Here is an 18,726-nt window from a genome sequence, read left to right on the forward strand (position 1 = left end):
ACCGCTGCTGAGGATGTCTGCCTGTTCACCTGGAGGGTCTTTGATAAGGATGGTCGAGGAATCAAGCGAGAAAGGGAGGTGGGCTTTGCCGAAGAGGTGCTCGTAACTAAAACAGACATGGAAGAAAAGGTAAGAATCGGGGATCAGCAGGTGGCGTAATGGTTACATTGCTGAAGATAAAAATTAAACTCCCCGTCTTCCAGAGGATCGCAGTGCTGTGGACTCATTGCTGTTTGTCTAGATCTAAGTGTGATATTGACCGTGTATCATTCTCTAGGCCTGGGGGTGCAGTTGCAAAAAAGACAGCCACAGGTTCTGTGACAAGGATGCTCACTGTCAAGTGGAGGCAGAGACAAGTAAAGCCATCAGAAAGGCAGTGCCAAGCTGCCACAGAACTGGATGACAGTCCCTATGTTTCCTGGAGAGCTCTTCTCAGTCTCCCTGGAGAGGCCAGAAGTTGGCATGGTGGTTAAGGGTGCTGGACTCTCACATGGCTGACCATGGTTCGAGGCCGGGACCTGGCAGTTTGCTTTCTCTCTCTCTGTCTCTCTCTGTCTCTCTCTCTCTCTGGTCAAATTAAAACAAATAAATAAATAAAGTTAAATAAAAGTAATTCTTTAAAAAAATAGAATTCCTGGAAACTTTCTGCAGAAAGGTGGGGGGGGGCAGTAAGGGAGAGCCTGTGAGAGTAGGGGACTGACCTCCTGCACACTGGCAAATATGTCTCCTCCTCTTTCTTCCATTTTCTTTTTAATTCTTCCCAGAGGCCAGGGGAAGAGACCAAGTAGACACCAAGCTCAACCAAAGGCCTGGCAGTGTCTGGGCCGACTCCTAAGTGACTAGTGTACATACCGCTCACTTCTGGAAACTCTCGTCTCTCAGCGTCCATGTGACCACACTCTCCTTATTCCCTGTAAACCTCACAGGGCAAGAGCTCCCTCCCTGGCTCTTCTCCCACCTTGAGAGTCATGTCCCCCAGAATCCCCAGCTTTCTTTTTTTCTTTATGTTCTATGACATGCTGTGCAACTATTTCTCAGCCCATGCTTTACCCTCCCATTCAGCGACTCATTTATTTATTCACTATCCATCCAGTGTTTATAGAGGGGCCTGCTTTATACCTGACACTACACTAAAGTCTGGGGTTACAGAGACAAAAGGTACAGAGGGTCCTTTAGCTCATAGTCTGGAAGGAGGACTGAGTAAAATTAAAGGAAATTAAGTGAGTAACAGATGTTAGGAAGGAAGGATGCTGTGGAAGCACAGGGGCGGGGACCCTGGCCCAGGCCAGGTGGTGCCTGAGGAAGTTAGCCTTGGACAGAGCCTTCCAGAATAGGAAAGGGCCGTCCATTGCTGAGGAAGGAGTGTGTACAGAGGGATGGGAGAGCAGAGATCTGGGGAAGGTGTTCCTGGTTAGGGGATGGAGACTGCAGGGTGTGCCAGAAAGAAGGGTCAGAGGTGACCCTGGAGAGAGAACAGGGGAGGTCAGGAGGGCCTTTCACGCTGTGCTTTAGACTGGAAATTGGTCATAAGGACTCGCTGATGGATTTAAGTTTGGGAACGACTTGACCAAATATTTTAGAGAGATCATTTTGCAGCAACGGAGTCAGAAACATGTCAAAAACCGGGTTGTCCACACCCTTGTTTCCCAGCAGCCCGAGGCAGACCCCTGGGCCATTTATTCACCTGATAGTATTCCTCGGAGCTGACTGTTACTGGTCCTATTCTAGGGATAGGGATAAAGCAATGAGGTAAGACAGGCCAAGGCCAGCCCCCAGGTATCCAGCGTAGCAGGAAGGCAGTCTTCATCATGACCCTCTCCCCTTCACCCACCCCTGCGCAGGCACCTCTGTACCTTTCTCTACACATTCTCTAAAATCCCTCCCTCCAATCTTTTAGTTCCTCTCCCCCCCTCCCCCTCCTCAGTTCAAGCCTTCTCACCTCTCACCCCAACTACACAGTTGCTCGCCAAGTAGCCACCCTGCCTCAGCCCTTCTCTGACCTAGCCCATGTTGCACACTGACGTCAGAGTCCTTCTACCACCACTGTCAGCGTAATGCACTTAGATGAGGACTTTCGAAGGCCCTCTAAGATAAAATACAGATGTCCTAGCATGACCTGCAGGGATTGTGATGGTCTGCCCCAGTGTCAGCCTTCTGTCCCTCCTGTCCCTGGCCAGCTCCCTGGCCAGGCATCCTGGCTCTCCTCTCGCTGACTCTGCACATGCAGTTGGTGTTCACCCCTCATCTCAGTATTCTTGTGTGCCAGGCTTACACTAGCCTGCTGACCAGGAGTGCAGAAACGAGGGTGTCTTGTCGTCAAGTTATCTGTGACAGTAGAGGAGACAGGCCAGAAAGGATGAAATAGGGACACACAGGATGTGATGACAGGTAAGCAAGGAGAAAGCACCTGTCATCCGTGTGTAATGGTGTCTTACAGTACTTTTAGAAAACTTTGGCATCAGCGAGTGCAGTGGAGGAAGACGACATGAGACAGGAGCCAACAAGGCAGAAGAGGTAGGACCTAATTACAGTAACAGTGAGGCCACCTGTCACCCACACTAACTTCTTAGGAAATAAGGAGTGTGTAATGGTGTCTTACAGTACTTTTAGAAAACTTTGGCATCAGCGAGTGCAGTGGAGGAAGACGACATGAGACAGGAGCCAACAAGGCAGAAGAGGTAGGACCTAATTACAGTAACAGTGAGGCCAGAACAGGCATAAAGGACATCAAGAGAGTGACAGTACTGGAAGCCACCCGGCTTTAGCCACTCACCACGATTTGCAATTACAGTTGACCCTTGACCTGCGTGGGTCCTTATATGCACGTGTTTTTCAATAAAGACTGTAAAGGTGTTTTCTCTTCCTTATGATTTTCTTAGTAACAGTTTCTTCTCTAGCCCACTATTATATGAGAATAAAGTATATTCCAATACAAGTGACATACAAAGTGTGTCAATCAACTGTTCATTAGCAGTAAGGCTTTCAGTCAACAGTAGGTTAGTAGTAGTTAAGTTTTGTTGTTGTTGTTTTTAGTTTGCTCTAGGGCATGTGTACTCACCAAAGAGAGGCAGAGAGAGAAGGAGAGGGAAGATGAGAAGTCATCCTCTAGAGGGAATGGTCACACCACAATCTCTTCTCCTCAGTTCTGCTCTTGGGATTCTGGGCAGGCACACACATGTGCCTCATGTGTTTTTAAAGCCACCAGATCTAGGACTGAAGCCATACAGTTGGCCATCTGGGATCCAGCCACCTTAATCACCATGCCAGCGGCTGGCCCAATAAAGTTTTTGGAGATTCAAGGTACATGTGGATTTTTGTGCAGAGGTGTTGGGGCCTCTAACCCCATATTTTCCAAAGGTCAACTGTAACGTGTATGTGGCTGCCTCATAGACTGTAAGTCCCATGGGAGCCGGAAGTGTGATTCAGCAGATACCTTTGAGTGCCTACTCTTGTTAGGCACCGTTCCAGGTTTGTTGGAGATAAATCAGCAAAGCCAACAACTCTCATCTCAGCCTTAGTGGAGCTTAAATTCTAATGAGGGAAACAGACAAAAATGTTTACTTTGCTCAAAATGGGACTTGGCTTGAACAATAAGAGATATGATAATGTGCAATTTTAAAGCATATTTGAAAACATCAGAAATACTTATAGCAATGAGACCATCAGTTAGCATAATGGCTATGTCACTGGACTCCTATGTAGCTGACCATGGTTCGAGTCCCAGACCCAGTGGCTTAAACTCACACTGGGCACGTGTGCTGGCATGTCCAAGATCCCAAGAGGAGAACAGAGGAGAAGGGATTGCAGCATGGCCATCCCCCCCGGGGGGTGATTTCTCTCTTTCTGTCTCTCTGTCTCTGTCTTTCTGGCGAGCACACACACCCTATAGCAAAAACCTCTCCAAAAGAAAAAAAAAGAAAGAAAGAAATACTTATAGCAATAAACAAGATATATAAACAGTCCCTGACTTGCCATGGTTCATTACAATTTTTCAACTTTACAGTGGAATGAAAGTGATATGCATTCAGTAGAAACCATAACTCCATTGCAAGTCAGGGAACATCTGGTTAAATGCATTTTCAACTTAACAATATTTTCACCTTAGGATAGATTTACCAGAACTTAACTCCATCATAAGACAAGGAGCTTCTGTAATAAGTAAGCTATGTACTAGAGAGTGTCAAGGTCTATGGAGATAATAAAAAGCTGAGCACAGTAAGGGGAATCATGAGTGCTAGGGATGGAAAGGACAGTGCATCAGGTCTAAGTAGTGGGGTTCATCTAAGTGTCATTGTGCGGGGGGACATTTAAGCTGGCTTGAAGGAGACGAGAGTTACGATAACAATGCTTGCACACAGAAGAGCTCACTGGGTATCTGTCGTGATAGAGGAGGAAGCTCATGCATTTTTAGCCTACATGTCTTTGGGGGAGAAGGATGACAAGTTCCAGTTGAGATGTATTGAGTTCGAAGCTTGTCAGAGTTGCAGGGCTCAGATAAGGCCACAGGTTTCAACAGTTTGAGTCACCCACACTGTGAATGTTTTTGATTCTGTCTCCGTCTCTCAAAGGCTCAGATTATGTTGGAGCTGAAGACGCGTGTGGAAGAACTGAAAATGGAGAATGAATATCAACTTCGACTAAAGGATATGAACTATTCTGAGAAGATCAAGGAGCTAACCGACAAGTTCATCCAGGAAATGGAGTCCCTGAAAACCAAAAACCAGGTCTGTTGGAAAGACTGGACCGAAACCACAAATAACAAGAAATACTCACTTTGCTCAAGTTGAAACTGGCATGTGTTGCCCAAGCTATGATTGAACGATAAGATACATGATAATGTGTGATTTTAAAGCACAGTTGATGACATCAGAAATGCTTACAACAAAACGCTAAGTCAAAAAAAAGCAGAATATAAAACCATCCACAGTGAATGGTATTAATTAAATAAACATAGAAAACAGATTATAGTATAATTATCTCTAGAAGTTGGGATTATAGGTAATTTACATTTTATTCTTTATACTTTTTATAATTTTTGAATTCTCTACAATAAGTAAATACTACTTTTATGATCAAGAAAAATGTATTTAAAAGCAAAATGAAAAGATAGCAAGAAAAACAAAGTATAGAATGGGAAGAGTGGGGACCAGCATGTGGCGTGGTGGTTAAGGGCGCTGCACACTCCCACATGGCCGACTGTGGTTCGGGTCTCAGACCTGGCAGCTTGCTTTCTCTCTCTCTCTGTCTCTGTCTCTCTGGCCAAATTAAAATGAATGAATGAATAAATAAAATTAAATAAATATTTTTTTAAAAAAAGAATGGGAAGAAAACGTCAATTCTTGGATTGTCTAGAAGTTAAATAAAAACCATCTAAACTGTCTTTATATAGTTTGATTTAGTCCAGGATTCTCTCAGTATTCATCATAAATCTGTTTGGCCCCTCTCCAAAACCCTCAATTTTTGCTCAAGGGATATTTGTTTTTTCATTATGTCCATGGGTCAGGGTCTGGCTGAAAAAAACTCTGTTAATGTTATTAATTAATTTATTTACCATTTCATCCATTTAGTCAACAAACATATATTTGGTGCCCTATGTGTCAAGCAGAGAATGGTTCTGGGGATTCTACCTCCCCAGTTTGCAAGGAGCTTTCTCCTCAATTAAAGAACACACTTCCAGGACCAACAGATGGCATAATGGTTCCATCACTGGACTCCCATGTAGTCGATCACAGTTCAAGTCCCAGACCCAGTGACTTAAAACTCATGCCAGAACCATGTGCGTGCATGCCCAAAATCCCAAGAGGAGAATGGAGGAGAAGGGGTTGCAGCATGGCCATCCCCTCTGAGGAGTGATTTCTCACTTTCTGTCTCTGTCTCTCCAGTGAGTGCACAAACCCTATAGCAAAAATCTCTCTTAAAAAAACAAAAAGGAAAAAGAAATCACTTCCTTAGAATCTCACACATTAACATATTCAAGAATGTGGTTGGCAACAGTGTACAGGCAACAGAGGATCCGAGTAAACTCCTACTTTTTTATCCCGGATCCATTTGATATTTGTCCAAAACTAACTCCATTTTTGATGACTCCATTTAATAGTGTGGATGCAGACAGGGAAGGAACAGAACTTTCAGAGCCAAATACAATGGAAATGAAGAAGCGACCACGTGGTTGTTACTTCATGAAACAGGGCTCAGTGCAAACTAAAGGCTTGAGAAACGTCTGTGAGTGAAGGATCTTACTTGTGAAGTTAGTTCTTGCCCTTCCGGCAGATGGGTAGGAATGAAGACACGCGGCTCTGTTTTAGGTCTTAAGGACAGAGAAAGAGAAGCAGGATGTGCTCCACCGCGAGCGCATAGAAGACCTTCTGGACAAACAAAACCGGGAACTGCAGGACCTGGGTGAGCCCACAAGTCGAGGCCACGTGGGCAGAGGGTGGCTGGTTCGAGTTAGAAGAGGTGGGTTATGGGAAAGCCTGTGAGCGTTCTCTAGACACAGCAGCAGCCCCAGGGCATGTGGCTTTGTCATCCATTGGCTGCACGTGTCCCCTGGAACTCAACGTGGCTTTTATTTCCATGTATTTATTCATTCGTTACATACCAACTGCATGCCAGTAGGAGATATGGAAAAGCTTATGTCTGGAGTCTGATAGACTTCTTTGGGTCTCAGACTCCCGTTCACTTATTGGGTCCTCTAGGGAGTCACCTTACTGGTCCGTATTTTGCACACCGAAGACATTCTCTGTGGGCCTGAGCCCCAGACACCCCTCTGTGCTTTCCTAGAAACCTTCCTGCCCAGAGTGGAAAGGGAGGGAGTTTGCCCAATGAGATTATGGAGTGGCGGGCAGGCGAGGAAACCAAGCAGGCATTTGAATCTTGACTCTGGAGGCAGCTGCTCCAGTTGGTAGTGAAAGAGCATGGGAAAGCCCTTTCCTGCACATCCTTGGTGTCCCTGAGGCTGGTGCTCCTCACTCACCTTCAATACCTTCCTTGCTTTTCTCCAGAATGTTGCAACAACCAGAAGTTGCTTCTAGAATATGAGAAGTACCAGGAGTTGCAGCTCAAGTCCCAGAGGATGCAAGAAGAGTATGAGAAGCAGCTTCGGGATAATGATGAGACCAAGAGCCAGGCACTGGAGGAGCTGACTGAGTTTTATGAGGCCAAACTGCAAGAGAAAACCACCCTTCTGGAAGAGGTAATCACCAGAAGCCAAGCCGTGCCACTCTTTCGCAGAAAGAGGGCAGGATAAACTGGGTTAAGGAGGGAGAGGCCGATGTAAAGACTCACCCATTCATTCAGGTATTTATTCAGTAGCTCTGTGAGCCAGCATGCATTGCACATCGGGCAGTCAGCACTGGGTATGATGGACAAGGTTTCCACCTTCAAGGAACTGACATCTTGTGGGAGAGAGAACCGAGTACTTTCACAAATAGACACAAAATTAGGACTGCCACAAATTCTGTGAAGGAAAACTATGGGGAGCCTGGATGTCTGTGTGAAAACCCGAAGCAAAATGGGATTTGGGATGCTGGAAAGAGGGTGTTTGAAATGATGGGCCGAGAAGGTGAGACAGGAAAGCAGACAGGACAGATGGGCAGAAAATGCACAAGGGACCCCTGGCCTTGGTTTCCATTTCTGCAACAACACCCAGTCTCCCTTTTCCCATGACAGGTCCCTCTTAGCACAAAGGTGCCTTGAGGCCTTCTCCCCTGACCACACACTCTCCTCTCTCCGAGCCAGGCGCAGGAAGACGTCAGGCAGCAGCTACGGGAGTTTGAAGAGACCAAGAAGCAGATTGAAGAAGATGAAGACCGAGAAATCCAAGATATCAAAACCAAGTATGAGAAAAAGCTTCGAGATGAGAAGGAATCGAACCTGCGGCTCAAGGGCGAAACAGGCATTATGAGGAAGAAGGTACAAGGCTGTTCCCGGAGAGCCCTGGGGTGGACAAGGGCTGTGTTGCAGAGGATGCCAGGCTGGTGGGCAGACAGTGCTGGGCGGCCCAGCAGGGCCCCTCTTACATGTCCTCATCCCATCCAGTGAGTGAGGAAGGAGCGTTGGCCAGTGCTGGTTTAAGCAGGCAGACCCTCCCCTGGGCTCTGAAAGCACAAACGTCAGGGCTTCCCCTGCTCTTGACTATTTTTTTTAGAATGTTTATTTATTATTGTTTTTATTTGACCAGAGAGAGAAAGTGAGAAAGCAAGCTGCCAGGTCTGGGACTCAAACCATGGCTGGCCATGTGGGAGTCCAGTGCCCCAACCACTGCGCCACTTGCTCTTGCCTTTTCACAGGGAGGTTGGGGTTCACTGTGCACCAACAGACTCCCTCCAGCTTTCACTTATTGGCAAGTAGTATTTAGCCAACATGTTCAGAGTTAAACTTCTGATAGGAATGGAACTAAGATCGTTTGGGGACATGACAGAGAAAGTCTTAGCCTGGATGTGCCCTTGGACTCCTGGTGCACTTGTTCAGACTCCACAGGTGAGAGAGGGTTGGGGTGTAGGATACTTTGTTTACAAAGTGGGGCACATGTCTTAGTTCACTGATGGTTGGGGTGGAAGAGGATTCAACTCACAGATCCTTGTAGAATTGCCACAGCTTCCCCCAAAACATTTAACAGTAGCGAAGCCAAGCTCAAAGTAAGCTTATGCTCCTTCCTGTTATCCATCACACGACTAGTAAATCCAGGGACAATTATGCCTTCCCTTCCCGGGCAGGTTAAGATGGCTCATTGGTTAGGGCCCAATCTCTGACCTTGAAGGGGCATGGATTCCAGCCTTCCAAGGTCGCTGTGCTCATGGAAGACTCTGGATCCACCAGGGAACTGGTCTCCAGAGCCTCTTTACACAGAGGCAGTCTGTTCTGGTACTGGATATTATGGGCCAGAATATCACATGGTCGTTTGGCCTGAGAAATCCCTGAACTATTGCAAATTCACCAAAATTGTTTCCTAGAAGCCCCAGCTGTGGAGTGCTAGGTGTTTTCAGTTAGCGCTGGGGGGCAGTTCAGATAGATCCCTGCCGGCCAGGGACGGGGAGCACTTTACAGTGCAGTTGTGGAGAATGGGGATGAGCTGAGACGTCAGCCGTCTGGGTTGGTGCCGGGGTGTCCCCAGTTCAGCAGCCTCCAGAAGGAGATTGAAGAGCGGACGAACGACATCGAGAGCCTGAAAGGAGAGCAGGTGAAGCTGCAAGGAGTCATTAAGTCCCTGGAGAAGGACATCCAAGGCCTCAAGCGGGAGATCCAGGAAAGAGACGAGACGATTCAAGATAAGGTGAGGGCTCCTCTCCGCTCCCTCAGCTGCAGGCGAGGTGCGCTCAGGCGATGGGACGGAGCTCAGGAGGGAGAGGCTCCCTGGCTTCTCCGGCAGGTTCACTTCACTTGATGGGAACAGGAGTAAGCGAAGTCGAAAACATGTCACATTTAATTCTCCCAAGAACTCAGGGCCATGAGCAACCCAGGCTTATGACTTGGGAAGCTGCGTCCCAAGATGCTGAGCATCTCGCCAAGGCCGCGCGGTTTATAGGGCACAGACGGCTAAGAACCAGAGTTTGCTGACCCCCACAGCCCCCGCTCGGGACATCCCATGGACTGGGGACAGTTTGCTCCCCACACTGCCCATGTGGCCCCCCGGTCAGAGAGGCACTCCCTGGGGTTGGCCCTGTAACTGCGAGGTACCCAGCAAGCTGGTACCGTCGTTCAGGATGCCTGTCTGAGAGAACGCTCAGGAGACAGACACGTCCTGTGGGGCACACCACCTCAGTACCCAGTATCGGTGTCCCCTCCTGAGCAGGCCCGTGCCCTCCTCTCCACCTCCTCTGCCACCACTGCCAAAGTCAGGCAGGACTGCCGAGGGTCGAGAACGTGGGCTTCAGCGTTACACACCCAGGTGCGGCACTGGCTCTTCCATTTAGCCGCCACAGCACCCTGGGAGCTTCTCTGAACCTTCCTTTTCTCAGTGGCAAATGAAGAGGACCACGCCCTCAAGGGCACGGGTGAGGATAGGACCGTGCCTGGGGGCCATGCCTGCATCTGAGTGTTAGTAATGTATCTGAGCAGGGCTTTTTGGTTTTCTTTGTTTTATTTTTAAGGAGGATCCCTTCAGATTCTTGGAGGAAAAGATTAAAGACCTCCTTGTCTAGCCAATTGCAGCAGCTTAAATCTTTCTTTCTTTCTTTTTTTAGAGATATTTTTGCTATAGGGCGATTGCACTTGCTGGAGAGACAGGGAGAAACTGAGAAATCACCCCCCATGGGTTAGGGGGTTGAACTCCGTTCTCTATTTTCCTCCTGGGATTTTGGGCATGCGCACACACACACACAGACATCCAGCATGAGTTTCAAGCCACCAGGTCTGGGTCTCAAACCATGGTTCACCATGTTGGAGTCTAGCATCCTAACCACAAAGCCATCTGCTGCTCCCCCCCCAACCTTTCTAAGGACCTTAGTCCTCTACCTCCCACTCCTGGCCCCCACCACCAGTGCCTCCAGAGGATAGATATGATTATGTTGTTCTCCACATAAAATCCTACCATAGCTCCCATTGTCTACAGCAGGGGTCAGCAAACCTTTTCTGTAGAAAGCCAGGCAGTAACTATTCTGGGCTTTGCAGGCCATATGGTCTCTGTCTCACCTAATCTGCTCTGCTGTTGTCGAGTAAAACCACCCGTACATAAAACAAATGGGTGAACTTGGCTGTGCTCCAATAAAACTTTACCCAAAGAGGCAGCAAGCCAAATTTGGCCCTCGGCTATAGTTTGCCAACCTGTGGCCTACAGGATAAATTCTGAGCTCTAAAACCCAGCATGTGAGCCCCTGGCCTAGCCCTCCCCACGCATCCCCTGCCCTCACTTTGCACTTCTCCCGTGAACTACCCCGACACTCAAGCGAGTTCTCAGCACCCTCGGGTAGGCCTTCTGCCCCTTCCTCTCCTACAACACTTACTGCGTGTTGGGTCCTGCTCATTGACGCACCTACTTTCCTAGGAAGTGTTTTCTTCTTAAGAGCGGGGACTGTGCTGTGCTTAATTGGGATCCCAAGACTTGGCAAAAGGTCTTCATTCAGTAAATGCGGATGGGTGGACGGAGAGACCAGTGTTCCAATTAATATTGCTGCACGATGAATTAATCTAAAACTTGGTGATGGAAAACAATTGTTTGATTGTGTGCACAGATTCTGGGGTCTGGGATTGGACAAGTTACCAAGGTATAACAGGATGGCTTCTTTCTGTCCCTGATGTCTGGGGCCTCATCTGGGAAAACTGGGGGTGACTCCAACTGGAGGCTGGAAGACCAGCCTTCAAGGTGGCTTCTTCTCCACGTGTGTGACACCTGGGCAGGGAGGCTGGGCTCAGCTGGTATTTCATCAGAGCCTCTAATGTGTTCTCCAGCCCAGAGGTCTCGATGCAGTGGGACTTCTTACACAGGGGTTGGTCTTCCCAGAGCAAGTGTCCCAAGAGGGCCAGGTGGAAGCTACTTGGCCTTTTCCACCTGGCCTTGGAAGCCACACAACAGCCCTTCGGCAGCATTCTTTGGGTTACAAGCCACTTGCAAGTTCAGCCAGGGCCAGGTGGTGGTGTAGCGGTAAAACACGATGCTCTGTGAGGTGATCCCACATCAGAAGGTTCCCAGTTTAAGTCCAGAAACCTCCCTGAATGTGCCAGGCACACATACCCAGATCCAAGGGCAAGCTAGGGTGGATCATGGCATTGAGACCCTTCCGGGGATGCTGTCTGTCTCTGTCTCTGCCTCTCACACATGAGAGAAATCAAAGTTAAAGCGATAATAATTCTAAGTCCATCCAGATGCAAAGGGAGGGAATGAGATTGCTCCTGGTGGAGAATGAGCAAGATCACATTGCAGAAGGGCTGCAGTGTGAGAGGGCCGTGCTGCTGAGGCCATCTTTGGGAAATACTGTCGACCACAGCCTGCATTTCAATGAGCGAGTGCATGACGTCCTGGTGCAGAAGCTCCAGGGGGCAGTGCTGCAGCCTACAGGGAAGGGAGAGGGTCAGCTTTGTGTCCCCAGTGAGATGGGCCTATAGCCTCCTCAGACAGTGGAGTTGCAGGACAGATGTTCTTTGCCTTCAAGGGATCCCACAATCCAAAGCCTTGGGATAGCTCTCACTTCTCTCTCATCTCACTCTCCAGGAGAAGCGAATTTATGATCTGAAAAAGAAAAATCAGGAACTAGAGAAATTTAAGTTTGTGCTCGACTACAAAATAAAAGAGCTGAAGAAGCAAATAGAACCTCGAGAGAACGAGATCAAGGTGATGAAGGAGCAGATTCAGGAGGTGAGGTACCCTGGCCTCTTACACCCTCTGTCTCCTCCTCTACTACTCCTGGCTGGCCTGCAGGAAATGAAAAAAAGCGCTCCTCACACACCTCTCTGCTCCCAAGGTGCACGCAGCCTCTGCCCTGCAGATGATGCCATAGGGAAGGCCGTGGCCCAACAGGGCACTCAGCTGTCCAAAACTGAAACGCTTTCAAGGATTTCGCTTGCCGCTGGCTATACTGAGTTAATGTGGTGCTCAGCCCTCAAAGGGAGAAGCGACTGTTGGGCCTTTGGCCACCAGAGGGCAATGTGTACTCACCCAACAGGCCACCTTACCGGGAAGATTACCCCACACACACTTCAATGTTGGGATTTGGGGGTGGTTTCAGAGGTTTGGGGGTTTGTTTTCTTTTTTTCCTGAAATTGGAAGTGTGGTTAGGGCCGTAGTGTTTGGACTTCATCTGATAAGCAATAAGAAGTCATCAAAGGCTCTTGAGCAGGAGAGTGGCGTAATTAAGACTAAGTTCTGGGAAGCAAACAGGATGAAGGTAGAAAGGAGGGAGATTAGAAGCAAGAGCAGTTAGTTGGACAAGGGTTTCTGAGAGCCCAGTGAGTCTGGATATTCCTCCTTGTTCCATGTGCCCCATATACACTGCATTTCTGAGGACGTGTTTACATGTCACCCTGCCCTCACTGGGGACAAAGCAGTTGATGGTGAGGTCCATGGTGGATCTAAAAGTGACTGCTCGACACACACACATACCCCCAATCCTTGATCATTTCCCTTCCTCCAGTTTCCCATTTTTCAGTAAATGGTATTGTGATCCACTTACTCAAGATTTTTAAATGTAGAGGTTTGGGCCAGCTGGTGACATGGAGGTTAAGGCAGCTGGAACCTGCCCGGCCAACTACAGGGTTCAAGTCCTAGACCTGGCAACTTGAAGAACATGCTGGGCGCATGTGTATGTCTCAAATCCCAAGAGGAGAATGAAGAAAGGGTTGTGCATGGCATCCCCCCAGGAGGGTGGAGTACTTTCTCACTTTCCCTCTCTCTCTCTCTCTCTCTCTTTCCTACAAATACATGCACCCTATTGCAAATTAAATATCACCAACGCTCATATGATCCATTTTCAAAAAACAATCTCAACTCTAGTCTTCCTTCCCCACTGCTGGGGTCACTCCAGTCCAAGCCTCCACCATATCTTTTTTATTTATTTATTTTGAGAGGTTTTCACTATAGGGCGTGTGCGCTTGCCAGAAAGACAGAGAGAGACAGAGAGACAGAAAGTGAGAAATCAACCCCCACGGGGATGGTCACGCTGCAATCCCTTCTCCTCCATTCTTCTCTCAGGATCTTGGGCATGCACACACACATGCCCAGCATGAGTTTAAGCCACCAGGTCCAGGATTTGAACTGCAGTCAACTACATGGGAGTCCAGCGACATAGCCATTAGGCCAACTGCTGGTCCCATCTCCATCATATTTTATCTGGACTTGATTCCAGCCTCAAATCTGGTCTCCATAAAGAGGCCAGAGTGAATTCCCAATGGTATCCCATCCTACCTAGAATAAAATCCAAGGTGCCACCCGAGGCTCCCACGGCCTTGCACGATGCAGCATTTCTCCTCCTCTTCATCCCCATCTCAAGGCTCCCACTGGTTTTTGGACAGTCTCTATGAGAAGCAGAGATTTTCCAATCTTTAGAGATCTGCAGTGCTGCTCTGTCTGCTAGGAAGGCTGTTCCCCAGGTGGTCACCTGACTGGCTTCTTTGCAGCTTTCAGGTCTCAGCTGACCTGTTACCTCTTCAAGGAAGATTTCTCTGATTTCCTTAGATAAAGTAGGCTCCCGCTACCCCCTCTACTTCCTCTAGTTGTTTGTGTTGAGTAAGAACAGGTCCGAGGGTGATGACTCAGCTAGGATCGGATACCCAAGAGCAGTGGCAGTGCTCACTTGCCTGGCCAAGCCTTTTCTCTAAGATGCCCAGTAAAGAAGCCAGGTGGGATCAGGGCTGGGGTGTCCAGAGAGGTATATCCTTGTGGCAGTGATTTTCTGCCTGGTTTCTGGGATGACCACAGCGCTACCTCCTCAGGGTTGCCTGCCGTTCTTTGGGGCCCAGAGATGACAGGTGTCTTAGTCCATTGTGGCTGCTATAACAAAACACATTAGACTGGGTAACTTACAAATAACAGAAATTAAATGCTCACGGTGCTGGAAGCTGGGAAGTCCAGTGTCAAGGTGCCAGCAGATTTGGTGTCTGATGAGAGCCCACGTCCTCTTAGATGGTGCCTGCTCTGTGCCCTCCAATGACAAATGGCCCGGCCAACTACAGGGTTCAAGTCCTAGACCTGGCAACTTGAAGAACATGCTGGGCGCATGTGTATGTCTCAAATCCCAAGAGGAGAATGAAGAAAGGGTTGTGCATGGCATCCCCCCAGGAGGGTGGAGTACTTTCTCACTTTCCCTCTCTCTCTCTCTCTCTCTCTTTCCTACAAATACATGCACCCTATTGCAAATTAAATATCACCAACGCTCATATGATCCATTTTCAAAAAACAATCTCAACTCTAGTCTTCCTTCCCCACTGCTGGGGTCACTCCAGTCCAAGCCTCCACCATATCTTTTTTATTTATTTATTTTGAGAGGTTTTCACTATAGGGCGTGTGCGCTTGCCAGAAAGACAGAGAGAGACAGAGAGACAGAAAGTGAGAAATCAACCCCCACGGGGATGGTCACGCTGCAATCCCTTCTCCTCCATTCTTCTCTCAGGATCTTGGGCATGCACACACACATGCCCAGCATGAGTTTAAGCCACCAGGTCCAGGATTTGAACTGCAGTCAACTACATGGGAGTCCAGCGACATAGCCATTAGGCCAACTGCTGGTCCCATCTCCATCATATTTTATCTGGACTTGATTCCAGCCTCAAATCTGGTCTCCATAAAGAGGCCAGAGTGAATTCCCAATGGTATCCCATCCTACCTAGAATAAAATCCAAGGTGCCACCCGAGGCTCCCACGGCCTTGCACGATGCAGCATTTCTCCTCCTCTTCATCCCCATCTCAAGGCTCCCACTGGTTTTTGGACAGTCTCTATGAGAAGCAGAGATTTTCCAATCTTTAGAGATCTGCAGTGCTGCTCTGTCTGCTAGGAAGGCTGTTCCCCAGGTGGTCACCTGACTGGCTTCTTTGCAGCTTTCAGGTCTCAGCTGACCTGTTACCTCTTCAAGGAAGATTTCTCTGATTTCCTTAGATAAAGTAGGCTCCCGCTACCCCCTCTACTTCCTCTAGTTGTTTGTGTTGAGTAAGAACAGGTCCGAGGGTGATGACTCAGCTAGGATCGGATACCCAAGAGCAGTGGCAGTGCTCACTTGCCTGGCCAAGCCTTTTCTCTAAGATGCCCAGTAAAGAAGCCAGGTGGGATCAGGGCTGGGGTGTCCAGAGAGGTATATCCTTGTGGCAGTGATTTTCTGCCTGGTTTCTGGGATGACCACAGCGCTACCTCCTCAGGGTTGCCTGCCGTTCTTTGGGGCCCAGAGATGACAGGTGTCTTAGTCCATTGTGGCTGCTATAACAAAACACATTAGACTGGGTAACTTACAAATAACAGAAATTAAATGCTCACGGTGCTGGAAGCTGGGAAGTCCAGTGTCAAGGTGCCAGCAGATTTGGTGTCTGATGAGAGCCCACGTCCTCTTAGATGGTGCCTGCTCTGTGCCCTCCAATGACAAATGGGTAAAAGGGGGTTGACCACCTCTCTCGGGCCTCTTTCTTTCTTTTTTTTTTTTTTTTGGAGAGTTTTTTCTTACTATAGGGCGCGTGTGCTCGCCAGACAGAGAGAGATATAGAGACAGAAAGCGAGAAATCACCCCCCAGAGGGGGTGGTCACGCCGCAATCCCTTCTCCTCCATTCTCCTCTTAGGATCTTGTGCACGCACGCACACGTGCCCGGTGTGAGTTTTAAGCCACCGAGTCCGGGACACGAACCGCCGTCAACTATGTGGGAGTCCAGCGACATAGCCATTACGCTAACTGCTGGTTCCCTCCCTCTCGGGCCTCTTTTATAAGGGCATTCATTCCATTCATGAAGGAAAAGCCCTCATCACCTAATCCTCTTCCAAAGTCCCCACCTCTTAATACCATCACCTTGGGAGTTAGGTTTCAACATACGAATTTGGGGAGATACATACATTCAGACCATAACTGCAGCCCGAGGGGATGAGAAAGAGCAGAAGCCCCACCCACCTGGAAGGTCAGTGTGGTGCAGGCCCCTTGGGAATCACTGCCCATTTCTCCCTCCTCATTTGACATATTCGTCAATCGATTTAAGGTTGAGTGTTATTCACTGAACCTCAGGTTACTTTCCACCCTAACATGCCTAGGGGATTATTCACTTTCCCCAGGAGTAACAGGGGCCAACCAGGGCCTATTTGCTCCAGAATATGCCTGCATCTTGGAAATTCTGCAAACAGGGCCCCTCTTGTCCACACCCTTGGTGCCAGTTGCTGCCAGGGCTATCTGGGCCTAGTTCCTTCCAAGATCCTCTGACCTGGGGCTTCTCTCTGGTGGTCGGGAGATGTATTCAGCCCGCCCACTGTGGATCATTCTTTGAAGTTCCTTTTCTCGTGACACTTCCCCATTCAAGTACTTGCCCTGGAATACACTTCTCCAGCTTCCAAGGGATGGGGTTTAGTTCCCAGTCATTTACTTATTCATCTCATGGAGTGTTCCTCAACGCTAGCAAATTGCATGTTTTGGGGTGGCTAATTCTCTGTTGTAGAGGGCCTGTCCTGTACATTGTAAGGCATTAAACAACCACTCTGGTCTCTACCCACCAGATACAATGGCATTCGCTCCCCCGGTGTTAACTCGAAATGTCTCCCGGACATAGTCCCCTGGGAAGCAAAAGACTTTTCACCCCAACTCTGAATTAGTGAAGATGGCTGAGTATAATGAGTAACACGTGGAAAAGTTGATGGACTTTCTACAGTTGATGGACAGGGATGTTTGTTCTCACATAGTAGGTTAGTCTGGCCATCTGGCTATCTACTCAGATTTGATATATTTCACTATTTTTCCGTAAAACATTATTTCTACATCAGAGTAGATTGAGGCTTCCTCTGGATGGAGTGGGGAGGAGTGGAAGTCAAGGACCTTCCGTATCTCCTCCACTCTGACCTGATCCATCACTGCTGACATCGATCCGTAGAGGAAGAGGCGCCATCACCCAGGCACTGAGCTAGGGGCTCCGTGAGCCCTGCAGATGCGGAAAGCCCCCTTTCTCTCCTCCATCTGCCAGTGCCTTGGTCTAGGACACTGTTGTCTTTCACCTAGGCCATAGTGGCTGCCTCTGAGCTGGTCTCCCTGGCTCCCGTCTTGCTCCTTGCAGTGGAACCTCCGTGACAGGCCCTCTAAGATGCAATTCCGATCACGCCACCCTTGGTAAAACCTTCAATGGCCCCGTGAACATTCAGGGTAGAAGCCAAACTTCTGACCCTTCGAGCCTCTGTCGTTGGGTCTGTATGACTCAGCTTTGGCCTCTCCTTTCTTCCTCAAATGCACCCTCCTGTAGCCACTCTGAACTGCTTGTAGCCTGCAGAGGCGTACCAGGCTGCCCAGGCCTCTGGTCTTCTCTGTGTGGGGGCTATTCTCACCATCTGGGTTCTCCTCCTTTTGCCCTCTAATACTTCCTCTTCCAACAAAACCCAGCCGAAACGCCTGCTCTCTGGGCGCTGCTTGCTTGCCCTCTCTGTGTACACACAGGGCACTTTGTACCTCAACCACTGTGTTCAGCCGGCCCCACCTTAACTTCTCTAGCTTATTTCTCTCTCATCCCCTAAACCTGAGACTTCTTTTCTCTTTTTTAAAATTTACTAGAGGGTGCATACACTTGCAAGAGAGAGAGAGAGAAGGTGAGAAAGTTTCCCCACAGAAAATGCCATGCTGCGGTCCCTTCTCCTCCATCCCTCCTTTCAGGATTTGGGCCACGCATGTACACATACCAGGTGTGTTTTTCCAGCTGTGGAATCCAGGATTTAAACCACACAGTGGGCCCTGTAGGATCCAACTGCCCTAAGCAGCACACCAACAGCTGACCCCTGAAGCTTCTTGAAGACAGAACTTCCGTCTAACTTGTTGTATTTCCCTAAGCCTTTGACAGCCGGACAGCCCTTCCTAATGGGCACTTTCTTCAGCTGTGCCTGGCTCCCCATGGCCTGCCGACACGACGCCTCATCTTGCCATTCCTCTTCCAGAGGCAGGTCATTTCAGGCCCTTCTCACATCCTTCACTGGTGCTCCCCTCTGCTCACCACACTTGCTGTTCACGCATTCATTCATCAAGTATGTTTTGGGTGACACCTTTTTCCCAGGGATTGTGTCAAGGAGCTATTGTGTCTGACAAGATGCTTCCAGTACAGAGAGAAGCATTCTTCTAAAAACTGTACCTTCGTGTCCAGA

The 18,726-nt window shown here is 48.7% G+C and overlaps 1 protein-coding gene across 1 annotated transcript in view; it reads left to right on the forward strand.

Annotated features, from left to right (window-relative positions):
- The window catches only part of CFAP57 (cilia and flagella associated protein 57), an 81,793-nt gene that overhangs the window by 44,908 nt on the left and 18,159 nt on the right, over positions 1 to 18,726 (forward strand). Inside the window, 7 exon segments of the mRNA XM_027773901.1 lie at positions 1 to 129; positions 4,569 to 4,724; positions 6,306 to 6,399; positions 7,002 to 7,192; positions 7,738 to 7,911; positions 9,113 to 9,271; positions 12,146 to 12,289. The exon segment at positions 1 to 129 is cut by the window's left edge and continues 30 nt beyond it. Of these exon segments, the coding sequence (XP_027629702.1) occupies positions 1 to 129; positions 4,569 to 4,724; positions 6,306 to 6,399; positions 7,002 to 7,192; positions 7,738 to 7,911; positions 9,113 to 9,271; positions 12,146 to 12,289 (1,047 nt within the window).

Source organism: Tupaia chinensis, unplaced genomic scaffold (genome assembly GCF_000334495.1).
Source record: "Tupaia chinensis unplaced genomic scaffold, TupChi_1.0 Scaffold000387_1, whole genome shotgun sequence".
Taxonomy (NCBI): Eukaryota; Metazoa; Chordata; class Mammalia; order Scandentia; family Tupaiidae; genus Tupaia; species Tupaia belangeri.